At 45.7% G+C, this 12,948-nt stretch overlaps 1 protein-coding gene across 2 annotated transcripts in view; it reads left to right on the top strand.

Annotated features, from left to right (window-relative positions):
* The window catches only part of UPF3A (UPF3A regulator of nonsense mediated mRNA decay), an 819,005-nt gene that overhangs the window by 668,725 nt on the left and 137,332 nt on the right, over positions 1 to 12,948 (top strand). For both annotated transcript variants that reach the window (XM_069637115.1, XM_069637114.1), the window contains exon 8: positions 4,894 to 5,051. In XM_069637115.1, the coding sequence (XP_069493216.1) occupies positions 4,894 to 5,051 (158 nt within the window). The remainder of the gene's footprint in view (positions 1 to 4,893; positions 5,052 to 12,948) is intronic.

The raw sequence follows: 12,948 nt of genomic DNA, 5'->3' as shown, positions 1-12,948 counted from the left end.
TAATTGTGGTCAGGCAGGGCTGATTGGACGTCCACACCTGCAGCCTGTCAAGGGGCATCAGGTTTATTAAAGGAGACCAGCACTCCGGCAAAGGGAGCAACAGGAGAACCAACAGGAAAGCAGGTGTAAGCAGTAGGGAACTTTCATTGGAAACCATGCTGAAACGCTGAGGTCGGAAAAGAGAGGCGGTCTATGGAAGCGTGGCATACGAGCTGCGGCTCCGTGGAACAGATCGAACATTGTGAAGGCAGCCGCATGGAGAGGCTGCCCCTTCCCCCTCTGGTCAAGATGCTTGTTCCCCTGTGGCAGGAGGTCGCCACAGCAGTGCCTGAGGGGCAAGAGTTGAACCCCTGCTGTGAAAAGGCAAAGACTGTATGACCCACGCTGCTGGGAGGCCTGTGAACGGAGACGCTGCATTCTATCTAAATATATACTTTAGGTAAAGTGGGATGTGATTGTACTTTCTGTGTATTCTAAGACAGGCCCAGTTTGTTCCTTGGACCATGTCTATCTCATGAGGACTGTGCCTGGGATTCTGCAATGGTGAGGATAACAGTGAGGCAGGGAGGGTAAGGAACCTTTCCAATTGGGCATTTATATTATGGCATCCAGAATCATATCACTGTATAGAATGCTATGCCATAGCCACTAGTGCATACTCTTCCAGGTCTGATACATTTAATAGTCCTTCTTTGGAAGGAAGTACTAGTGTCTCCCAAGACAATCACACTTGTTTCCCCCCATACTAGTTGGTCACTAGTATGAGTGAGCTATGGTTTGCACAAAAAGAAAATGTTGGTAATTGTAAGCGGATATTAGTAAAAAGGTACAGCTACTTTGGCAATATTACAATCCTAATTAAGGCTATCGGGGCCATCGTGGACAGTGGTAGATTTGATCAATTTCTGAACTTTGCAATGTATCTCCTCCAGTAGAAGTCTGTATTTGTACTCATAGAGGTGTTGCAGGGTTTGTACCATATATCTCCCCAAATATCTGACAAATGAAGTAATCTATATTAATAGGGGGCTTAGCTATATGTGTTAGAGGAAATAGCTCAGTCTTGTCCCAGTTAATGAGTAGGCCAGAATATCGGCCGAGCTCCTGTAGCAGAGGGCAAAGGTTTGCTGAGGGGTTCTTTACATGGAATAAAAGGTCATCAGCTTATAGGGAGAGTAACACTGTTTGGTCATGTAATTGTAAGCCCTGGTATACGTGGTATAGTGGCAAGTGGCTCTATATGTGTACACTCTAGCCATAGGCTCAGTATATACAAATATAGCAGTATATACAAATATAACATATTCTGTAAAAGATGTACCCAGCCCAATAAGTGTCAATACAGCAAGCTTAAAATCCCACTCCAAGGAGTCAAATACTTTCTCCACATATACTAACGCTGCAACTACCTCAACCTCAGGAATAATGAGGGATATTACATTGAAGAGTTTGTGGATATTGGATGCGGCCGATATCCCAGGTACAAAACCACTTTGCTCGGGTAGTATTATAGAGGGAAACAGGGGCAGTACGCGCTTGGTCAGAAATTTGCTACGAATGTTATTATCAAGATTAAGCATGGAAAGATGGTGGTAGGATTTACATTGTAGTCTGTCTTTATTAGGTTTAGGTAAAACCTCAATAAGCGCCTCTCGAGTAGTAATATGATATGCTAGTGGGGGAAGTAATGCCCGCGAGATGGCATCTCAATACATTGTTAGTAATTTAGGCCCTATAATATGACAATATATTTTGAAAAATTCAGGAGGAAGCCCAGCTAATTTGGGGGCCTTACCAGACTTAAGATCAACAATAGCATCTTGAATTTCCTTCAGTGTTATGGGTTAGTTTTGCGGCTCTCTCTGGTCCTGCTCTAACCAGATCAATTCTGCCAGTTCCAGATACGCCTCTACCTGCACCATGGTTACTGTAGTTTTGGTGGAGTATAGCCTAGTGTAGTATTCAAGGAACACCTGGTTTATATCCTGTGTAGTGTGTTCTAACCTTCCGTCTTCTGTGCAAATAGCCTCAATCTTGGATTTATCCAGATCAGCCTTTCTTGCCCATGCTAATTGCTTGCTAGGTTGGCCTGCCTCAGCATATTTAAAGGCTTCGTCCTGATTAAGCATTAATGTGGTCTCTCTGTCTGATAACTCCTGGAATTTGGTATGGGCTACTCGTATAACCAGAGCCACGTAATTTGAAAGATCTAATATGTATTTCTTATGTAGAGATTTCAAAAGAGTCTCAAGTTTATTAAGGGTTGTACAAATGTCCTGGAGCCCCCTAGTGGGTTAAGAAATGCAGAAGCCTCTGACATAACATTTAAAGGTTTCTGAAATCACCACTGAGCTGGATAATGTACCTTCATTAATGTAAAAAATGTGGGTAATTTCTGTACTTAGTTCCCACTGAAAAGTGGGATCGTTGAGTGAGGAGGGTATGAAATGTCTGTTCCTAATCCTAGTGGTGTTAGGACGGAGCTGAAGTTTAAACATAACAGGTGAATGGTTTGAAAGGGATCTAGGAAATATCAGATACACAGTGGCCTGCCTGATATATAGATGGCAGCCAGCCACATGTCCAGTCTTGAATAAGCATCATGTACAAGTTACAACCAGGTTCTTCAATCCAGTTCCTGGACAGTATGTAGAACACTGTATTAAGGCTGTTACTCCAACTACGCAGAAAGCTCAAAAGTTGCATATCTTGGCTTCCACTTTGATCCACCAAGAAAGAGTACCAGAGAAGTAAAGCGACTTTTAGGTATGAGGTCCTCTTGCATTTACATTATTCCCAACTGCAGGCTAATGATTAGACCTATTCAGGAAACTCTGGATGATAAAAAAAAAACAGTAGCTAGATGCTGAATGGGAGGATCAGGTTACAGTTTCAGAGCACTTCAAATCAGTTCTGCCATGGTGGACAGATATTGTCAATCTCTTGAGAGGGCTAAACCGCTTGGAAGCCCCACATCAGGTGACTATCATGACAGATGCTTTGCTAGCAGGATACAGGCTCATTACAAGCATCCACAAGTAGGAGGTTTGTGAACAAAACAGGAATCCCGTCGCATATATCTCCTAGAGTTAAAGGCAGGCCAGTTTGCATTGCTGTCACTCTTTGTGCTCATACAAGGGTAAGGGTTGAGCACTTTTAACATGCAACATAACAATGTTTTGCTTGTGAAACAAGGGACGAGCAAGATCAATAACTGTGTACCTTGTGGCTCAGGCAATATAGGCATGGGCCGTCAATCAAATCACATTGCTGGCATCTCACTGCCAGGATAATTAAACCAACTCACAGACGCTCTGAGCAAGTAGCAGAACTCAGAACATGTGTGGGATTCGGATTGCGACACCCTTCTTCAAATCTTTCTGAAATGGGGCACACCCCAATTAGAACTTTTCGCAAATCGCTCAGAATTACAAATGAAACTTGTATGCGGCCAAATATCTGGACAAGTGGGCTGTAAGTAAAGTGTTGTCTCAGGATTGGACCAATGGATTTCTGTACGCCTTTCCACTGATAGCTTTCATTTCGAAGAGTGTCATGTTAATTGAAGAGCTTGACAACCACATTGATCTTGATCACCCTCTTATGACTGAGGAGTCCTTGGCTCTCTGAGCTTTCTGATCTTCTCCCTTTGCCAGCACATGTCTTTGCACCTGTGCATCTCACTCTTGTTGATGATTGGGCCAGGTTCTTCACAGTAACCCAGCCTCTCTCAAGTTACCAGTCTGGTTCTCCTGCACCAGAAGCATTAATATTTGTCTGTCTGCACAGTGCAGATACATCTTGATCACAGCAAGAGACCCTTGCAAAATAATGTGTATTTGGTGTAAGGGCTCAGGCTTGGATTGTATTCAATGTTAAACTAATAAAATCTTGGCTTACCTGCCTATGGTGCGGAGTAGACTTCAGCATTCCTCTATTAAGGTTCATTTTGATGCTATATATTCAGATACAGTTTCATGTCTTTGCAAAGCGCACTACATTTATTTGCCACTACCTCTTTTGAGGGTCTTTTGAGGGCAATCCTCCAGACCCTTGTTCTTCTGCCTGCTAAGCCATTACAGAAGGGGAAAGACCATATGCAAATCAGGCTTAGTCCAATCCCATAGGGTACAGTCCAGTCCAAACTGCTAGGTCACATCGTTTCTGCACAAGCATCCCAAGACATGTTTCGGCCTCATCAATGAGGAGTAGCTCTAGGTTCAGAAGGCTTTGGACCCACGTCTGGTCATGCCCAAACCACTCGGGGGAACCTATGCAAAACAAAAGAGGTGCTGGCTGCAAGATTTGGAATTAATCTTAACCTCTGGCATTGTTCTGGGCATCCCTCCAGACCATCATTCTTCAGACTGCCAGAGGTTAAGATTTATTCTAAACCTTCCAGCCATCCCCTCTTTTGTTTTGCTTAGTAATCCCGAGTGGGACGTGCATGCCCAGATGTGGGTCTGATGCTTGCTGGGCCTAGAGATCCAAGGTACTCCTCACTGATGAGGCCCAACAAGGCCGAAACATGTTTGGTGATGCTTGTGGTCTCGTGCAGAAGGGATGTGACCAAACATTTTGGGCTGGACTGCCCCTTTTTGGGTGGGACAAAGCCTGATTTGCATATGGTCTTTCTTCTTTTGTAACAGCTATGCAGCTGAAGAACAATGGTCTGGAGGGTTGCCCAGAGCAATGCCAGAGGTTAAGATTAATTCTAAACCCTCCAGCCATTACCTCTTTTGTTTTATCCATGTGAATCCCACATATGCAGTTTATATTTGTTTATTTAACTTTTACTCGTTTTTCAACTTTTACAGATGTTCTAAAAGACTGCTCTAGTTGACATGGCTATGCATTCATTTTGACTATAATAATACAATATTAACTTTTTAGCTCCTGAAAAAGTGCAATATGGGAGATGAGTCTGCAACAGAAAAGGCAGATGAGAAAGAAGAAACTGAAATTGATGACATTAAATGGGAGAACATGCTTTTATCTGGAAATCTAAAATCCAAGCAATCAGAATGTTATGCAAAAGACCTGAAAGAAAAGTAAGTACAATTTCACGAGAATCTCAAAGGTTTTATTAACGCTAGAACATTTATGCCTCTTATATGGATAGTATTTAATAGAATTCCACTTGTATTTGTCCTTATGCCTTTTCTTTCAAGGACAGAATTGCAGGATCTGCCTTTTTTTTAGTACTGTAAGATTCACCACATAACACTAATCATCTTATGGAAGCTTTTCATGTACTTCTCCAGCGTTGGATCTTTCATAGATTCAGATGCTTGAATATTCTCCGTCGTCAGACTGGGAATCCTCGGTGATAAAAAAATAATTATTAAAATGTTTCCATATACATCCATTCTCCGCTTGAGAATGCATGTAATTATTCCATTGTGGCCAATGAGCCATTCTTTTGTGAAGTCCCTCCACCTCACTTTGGTTCTTTATGGCCCCAACCAATGAGGTGACAGGGTTTAAACTCCGCGCCAGGCAGCCATCTTCAGATTTTTCACCGCAGTCTTTCAGACAGTAGGAATCTTCCAGCTCTCTGAGCTTTCAAAATTCTTTTCACCTTTTGTGTGTAGTATATATTTTCCAAATATATTCTGCTTTTTCCCCTCCTTAGGAGCTTGCTATTCTGATTCTAGGCACTCTGAGAAAGGTGTCTTTTAGCACCTTTTCGTCGAGTGAAAGTTTTCCTCCGCATGGCTGAGTCTTAGCCTGCCAAGAAGCCTTCCCTGTTCAGGGACTGCACGAGGTGCAGAAAGAAACTGGTCTACATGAAGGATCCACATGACCACTGCATTTACTGCTTGTACCCACCTGATATAAACAAATGTGAAATGTGCAGGACTTTTTCCACCAAATCCCTGCAGGGCAGACACAAGAGACTTCTGTTGCACCTAGAAGCCAAGGGTCTATCCTCTGACGAGGAGTCTGCCAAGACGGCTCCTGTATTGTCTACCACACCATATGAAAGGCAAACTTCAAAGAGAAGGGCCTCTTCAGTGGAAAAGAGTTCCTCTCCCTCTCATAAGGCTAAAAGAAGATTGGAAACCGCTTCTTCCAAGCCTCCCTTGGACTCAGGACACGACAAAGCGAGTTATCCTGAAGAAAAAATCACCTCCCAAGGTAAGGAGGCGTCTTCAAAAAAGGGGGGGGCAGCCGTCCACGAATAGGCCATCCACGAGCGACAGCAAGACCAGGGTTGCACCGTCGACCAAGCCGTCGACGAAGCCACCGTCAACGACAACACTCCATACCTCATCCACGACAAAATCCTCATCGACGAAGTCATCGTCTACGAAGCAGTCATCGTCGAAGGAAGCTCATTGCTCGTCGTCGAAGCTCTCGTCCACAAAGCTCTCGTCAACGGGTCAAGCACCTTCAAAGCCTTCGTCAACGCAACCACCATCGACTAAACCGTCGTCTACGAAGCCATCGTCGACGAAACCACTGTTGACGAAAGCGCTGTCGACGATCTCAAAAATTTTGGTGTCTTCCGAAGAATTAGAACCCTTAACAGCTGACATCACTGACAAACCATCCTATGTGAGCAGTCTTCATAAGTCTTTGGGACCAGCGTCTCCAATTCCAGTTTCACCTGAGCCAGTGGGAGCACAGCTATCCCCTTTAAAGGAGATGACAGAACTTCCTGACGTCATCCTTCAGGAAGAGTTCTCAGACACGGAAATGCCTGGTGAGCAACCTTTCCGTATCTCTAAGGAAGACAGCGCACCTTGGCAACTAGAGTCAGAAGGTATGGCTGATCCCTATGACCCGGTGCTCGTGGCATCGATGCAGAGAATCATATAGGAGTTTAACAGGCGTCAAGAGCTACACAAGAGGTCTTCGGTACCTAAGGAAGCCCCCTCGAGGGATACTTTACCTCAGCATAGCACACCCAGACACTCCCCTTCCAGGAGTAGACTGCAGAAAAGAGCACAATCACCTGAGCCTCCACGTAGATCCAGGAGCAGAACACTCAGTGCTTCACCGACAAGGGTCCCCTCTCCAGCATCATCTCATAGATCTCGATCACCAGTTCGAGACCCAACGACTGTACTTTCATCTGTGTCAGTATCTGATTGGCAAGAGGACCCGTTCAGGGATTTTTTGGATCCGGAGGAAGGAGAGATTACGCAGGAACCGGATGTGCCCAGTGAATGGTTCATTACATTGTCGAGAAACCCAGGAAGAAGGACTCGCCAGGTGATGTGTCACCTCCAGACGATTGGTATCGTTTCATACGATAATTGCTAAAGCTGCGGAATTGTTCAAAATACAAGTTTCTTCTGAAGAAAAGTCGGTGCTCTATAAGCACAGAGACAAATGCAGAAGAACGGTTACCACCATTACGCTGCTAGACACCATATGGGAGTCTGGGTCGAAGATACTTGCCACGCTCTTATCCACACCTGCTCTAGTGTCCAGACAGGAAAAAAACTACAAGGCACCTGACCCGACGCCACTTTGTTTAAGGGCTCATGCAAAGACAGACTCAGTCATCACTGTAGCGGCCAGGAAGAAATTAGCCAACCCATCGTCGCCACTGTCAGCACCATCAGACAAAGAAGGGCGTAAGCTGGAACCCATGGGTAGAAAGGTGTCTTCCTCAGCCTCTCTCACTATCAGAGTGGACAACGCATTAGCCATGACAGCCAGATTATTTATTTTTTAAAATATTTTTATTATTTTCACTTATTTAACCGGTTACATGTACTCAACAGTTCCCCCTGAACGCCCCCCTCCCCTGCCTACCCCCATCCGGAAGAGCCTATTGTTCTGGGGGTCGATTATAAGGCAAATATGTCCGTAATTCTGATGTTATGTGGGCACCATTGCTCCATATAGTCTGATTCTAGGTACTCTACTACTCCCCCCCATTCCTTCATGAAGGAGTCTTGTGTTCCTTGAAGCCTATGCGTGATTTTTTCCATGGTCATTTGCGACCAGACCTTTTGTAGCCATGTGTATATCAACGGTGGATCTTGTTTCTTCCAGTTCTGTGCTATTGTGGCCCAAGCCGCTATAACCAGGCCCATGAAACTTAACCATTGCGCCCTGGTGTATTTTTTGGGAAGCTGCCCTTTTAGTCCACAGAGCCACCTTCTCCTCTAGTTGGTCCGCCTCTGGGAATATCTTTTTCATTTCCGAGATCACTTCAGTCCAGAAGCCTTTGACTCCTCGGCATTCCCACCAGATGTGTCTCCATGTGCCTGAGTCCGTGCAGCCTCTCCAGCAGCTGTTTGGCGTTTGTGGATACATGTTGTTGAGCCTCTCTGGTGTGTAGTGCCACTGTGTGATTATCTTAATCCACATTTCCCTGGTCTGGGCTGCTCGCGTTAGTTTGGGGATGTCCTCCCATAGTGTTGCCACTGTCGGGTCGGGATGTCTTCTCCCAGTGTTCGTTCCCACTTTTTCATGTATGCCCATTTTAGTTCCTCTTCCTGAGTGTTTATGAAGTTGTATAGGGCAGAGACTAGCTTCTTGTCCCCTGAGTTGGTAAGAAGGAATTTTTCAAAGGTGGTCAGTTCCCTTGTCGCCGCCTGGGTTATCTCAGGTTTTATTAACCAGTGTCTGAGCTGTTCATATTTGTACCTTTCTGCGTTTGTGAGATTCCATAGTGTCTTGCAGTCAGCGAATGATCTTACTTCATTGTCCAGGAACATTTCCCCTATTTTTCTGCAGCCTGCCTTCTCCCATTTCTCAAAGGCACTGTGGTCTAGTCCCGGTGGAAATTGTGGGTTTCTACATATAGGGGTAAACGGGGCTGTTGCTGTGGTGAGGTTTCCTTTCCGCGTCTGCTCATCCCATGTGTTCAGTGTGGCTTTCATGATCTCGCTGATACATAAGTTTGGGTGTCTATGATGCTTAGGTTTCCATAAGAGATCCTCTAGAGGTATTCTTGCGACCGCCCTATCAAGAGTCACCCAGATTGTATGCTGGTTGGCCCCTAGCCATTCTTTCAAGATCCATAATTGCGCCGCTTGGTAGTAGTTCCTAAAATGCGGGAGTGCTAGTCCCCCCTCTCTGATGTGGGATGTGAGGACTGTTCTTGCAACTCTTGGGGGTTTCCCATTCCAAATGAACGAAGAGATTGACTTTGCCAGTGTTTTGAAGAAAGAGTTCGGGATTGTTATCGGGAGGGCCTGAAAGTAGTACAATAGTTTAGGAAGGGTGTTCATTTTCACTGATTGAATTCTTCCCCACCAAGAGATGTTTAGCGGGTCCACCTTTCTAGGTCTCTTTTTAATTTAGCTAGTAGTGGAGGGTAATTTCTTTTGTAAAGGGCGTCTATTTTGTGCGTGTTATACACAGGTATGTAATACCTTCCTCTGCTATTTGTAGGCCTGAGAGCCCTACTTCCCTGTCCAATGTTTCTCTTCTCCCAGCTAAATGTAGGATTTCCGATTTTTCCTTGTTAATTTTTAGACCCGAGATGTCCCCAAAAGATTCTAGCAGCTGTATGGCGCAGGGCAGGGTGTGTGTTGGGTCCTCAAGTGCTAAAAGCATATCATCTGCGTAGGCTATCACCTTGTGTTGTCTGCCTGCCATTTCTATCCCCTTAATTTGGTTGGTTTCCCTTATTTTAATTAATAGCGGTTCCAGAAAAAGTGCGTAGCGGAGGGGGGAGAGCGGGCAGCCCTGTTTCGTTCCCCTAGTGATCTTTACCCTCTCCGTGATTTCCCCATTTATTGCTATCCTTATCGAAGGGGAGGTATAGTTGGCTTTGACCATGTCAATATATAGTTTCCCAAATCCCATTTGTTCCAGGGTTTTAAAGAGTATGGACCATTCTACCCTGTCAAAAGCCTTTTCGGCATCCAGTGATAGCACTGCTGGGGTATGTGAAAAGTTAATTTTTTCAATCAAATGTATTATCCTCCTTAGATTGTCATGGGTCTGCCTCCCCGGGATAAAGCATGACTGATCCGGGTTTATTAGAGAGGGGAGCAGCGGGGAGAGTCTAGCCGCCAGGATTTTAGTATAGATCTTTGAACCTAGATTTATCAGAGCAATGGGTCTGTGTGAGCCTGGGAGGGAGGGGTCCTTCCCTTGTTTGTGAAATACTAATACCTTGGCCTCGTTCATGGATGGGGTTACGTTCCCACTGTCTTTGAAGGAGTTTAGCAGTCTGGTAAGAATTGGGGTTAAAATGTCCTCGTATTTTTTGTAAAATGAGGCTGTAAAGCTGTCGGGGCCAGGTGCTTTGTTAAGCGGGAGATCTTTTATAGCCTTCTTTACTTCGCTTTCTATTATCTGGGCTTCTAATGACGTTTTGGCTTCTTCTGAAATTTTTGGGATGGGGATTGACTCTAGGAATCTTTCCTGGTTTGCCTCATCTGGATGCTTGTTGCGTATAGTTTCTGATAGAAAGCCCTAAATGACTCTCCAATATCTTTGGTGCAAGTTAACATATCTCCTTGTGCGTTTTTAATGTTCCGGATGGTCATAGTCTTTTGCTTCGCGGAGAGTTGTCTTGCTAGATATCGATCTGCCTTTTTGGCTTTGATGTAGTATCTCTGCTTGAGATAGAGGAGGGATCTCTCTGCCTTTTTGTTACGAAGGAGTTCAAGTTGCCCTTGCGTGTGCTTCAATGCCCTTTTTAGGGTTCTAGTGGGTGTAGGGGATGTCACCAGTTCATCACGGATTTCCGTTAGTTTCTTTTCCAGTTCTCGTTCCCATTGCCGTCTTTGTTTGTCCCTTGTTGCTTTCAGGGCGATCATGTGGCCCCTGATTACCGCCTTGAACGCTTCCCACACTGTGCCCAAGGGAACGTCTCCTCTGTCGTTGTGATCGAAGAATTTCGTGATTTTATCTCTTATGGTCTCTCCCATTACCAGGTCAGATAGTAGCTCCTGCGGGAGCCTCCAACGCCAAGGGCCACCCTCTTTCCCTGGGGTCGTTAGTTCCAGCCAAAGTGGTGCGTGGTCTGACAGTGATATGGGGCCGAGCTCTATCCCGTGGACCTTACCCAGAATCCCCGCCGAGACCCGGAAATAATCTATCCTCGACATCGTGTTGGCCTTTGTGTTCCCTCCATGCATCACAGAGTGCCATACCTTCCATCCTTTTTTTGAGGCGTTCAGATGGGGTGCCCTGGTGGTGGGATCCCCCCGCACTCCTGCCTGTCTGAGGGCACCAAGCCATATTAAAATCACCCCCTATTATTAGTTTGCCTTTCGCATACCCCTCCAACCTCCCCATTGTATCCCGCAGGAAGCCATCTTGGCCAGTGTTCGGTGCATAAATGGATGCCAAGGTTAACTTGGTATTATGTAATTTAATATTGGCAAATGCGTATCTTCCTTCCTTGTCCGTCTGCTTGTCAATCAGGATTGCTTCCATTCCCCCCTTTGTTGCTATCATCACCCCTGCCCGTTTCTCTATTGCGTTTGATTGTGCAATTACATTGTATCCTCTTAGGCGTATTTTCCCCCTGTCCTGTGCTCTGATGTGAGTTTCCTGAAGCAGGAACATGTCTGCCTTTTCCTTCCATAGCATGTTCTCAACTTTCTTCCTTTTCACAGGGGAGTTCAGGCCCCTAACATTCAGAGTTAAGATTCTTATCTTCCCCATTTCAGCCGACCCCTGTGTGCTACCCTATGTGCCCGGGCGTAGAGGCCCACATACTCTTCCGGATAGTCCCTCCCCCCCGCTCCCCTCCGTCCGAACACCCCAACTGTCCCCCAACTATTAACTATATTCCAACTTTGCTCCCGAGGAGGGCCTGGGTACCTATGGTAGCTCTGGCGTTCCGCCTATCGCTCCCAGCCGTCAGTTGGCTCGAGGATAATTTTGCGGGGGGTCCTAAACCCCGCACCTTCCTCAGGCCTTGATGCGAGTCGCTCCTGATCCGCACCGGGCCTACTAGGTCTAATGATTTCAATTCCCTTCATTGGGTACCGCTCCGCATGCCTTTGATGAAAAGTGGAGTCCCTTCCAAATATTTCCGGATTGGAGCCTCTATTCTAATGTGGTTGGTTTGTAGTTTCCTCTCCCATTCCGTTTCTTTTTCTGTCGGATCATTTCCCACCGCCTTGGTCTCTTTTGTTGGTCTCCTTTTGTTTTTTCGACCCCCGACAATGTCTCCTTTGCCTGGATGTCCATCATGTGTAGCCCCACTTCCCAGGTGGTCACCCTCCTCTGCCTTCCTTCCCAGTCAAACAGCAGACCGAAGGGGAATGTCCACTTGCATTTTATTTCTTTTGCGACCAGTTCCCTTATCAGTGGGGCCATTTCTCTTCTTTTTTTGAGTGTTACGGCGGACAAGTCCTGATAAAGCTGGATGTCCACACCATTCATCCTGATTTGATCTTGCTGCCTCGCTCTCCGTAGGATGAGTTCTTTTTGCGGGTACGAGGTGATAGCCGCCAGCACATCTCTGGGTCTTTCCCCTGGTGCCCCGGTGCGTTTAGGGCCCACTCTGTGGATGCGGTTAATCCTAATGTCTTCTGTTTCTTGTGTTTGAATAATGTCTCTAAAGACTTCCTGCACGGCTCTCTTAAGGTCCTTGTCCAAGACAGATTCTGGCATATTTTTAATGTGAATGTTCGATCTGCGGGACCTATTTTCTAGGTCCTCACATTGGATTTCCAGGTTATGGGTTAAACGCACTAAGTGTTCTTGTGTTTCGCTATATTGTAGGGCCTCGTCTTCTACATTTTGCACTATTTTTTCCAGGGTGTCTGTCCTTTGTTCCAGGTTGGCGACATTGTGTTTTACCTCCTGGATTTTCTGTTTCATGTCGTTTTTGATTGCAGCAAATTGGTCCTGAACTGTCGACATGAGCTTGTCCTGTAGGTCTACAAACCAGGAGTGCATATCATCTTTAGACGGGGGTTGGGAGCCGGAGGTGGTATGACTCGGGTCTGTTGTATGTATTATAGAGTCTTCCTGTGATCTCCCTCTGGCTGTCACTGGGGTGTCAGCTGC

The sequence above is a fragment of the Ambystoma mexicanum genome, chromosome 7p, assembly GCF_040938575.1.
Source record: "Ambystoma mexicanum isolate Mex_15411 chromosome 7p, UKY_AmexF1_1, whole genome shotgun sequence".
Taxonomy (NCBI): Eukaryota; Metazoa; Chordata; class Amphibia; order Caudata; family Ambystomatidae; genus Ambystoma; species Ambystoma mexicanum.
The sequence above is the reverse complement of the archived record's forward strand: the minus strand, read 5'-3'. Positions and strand labels throughout refer to the sequence as shown.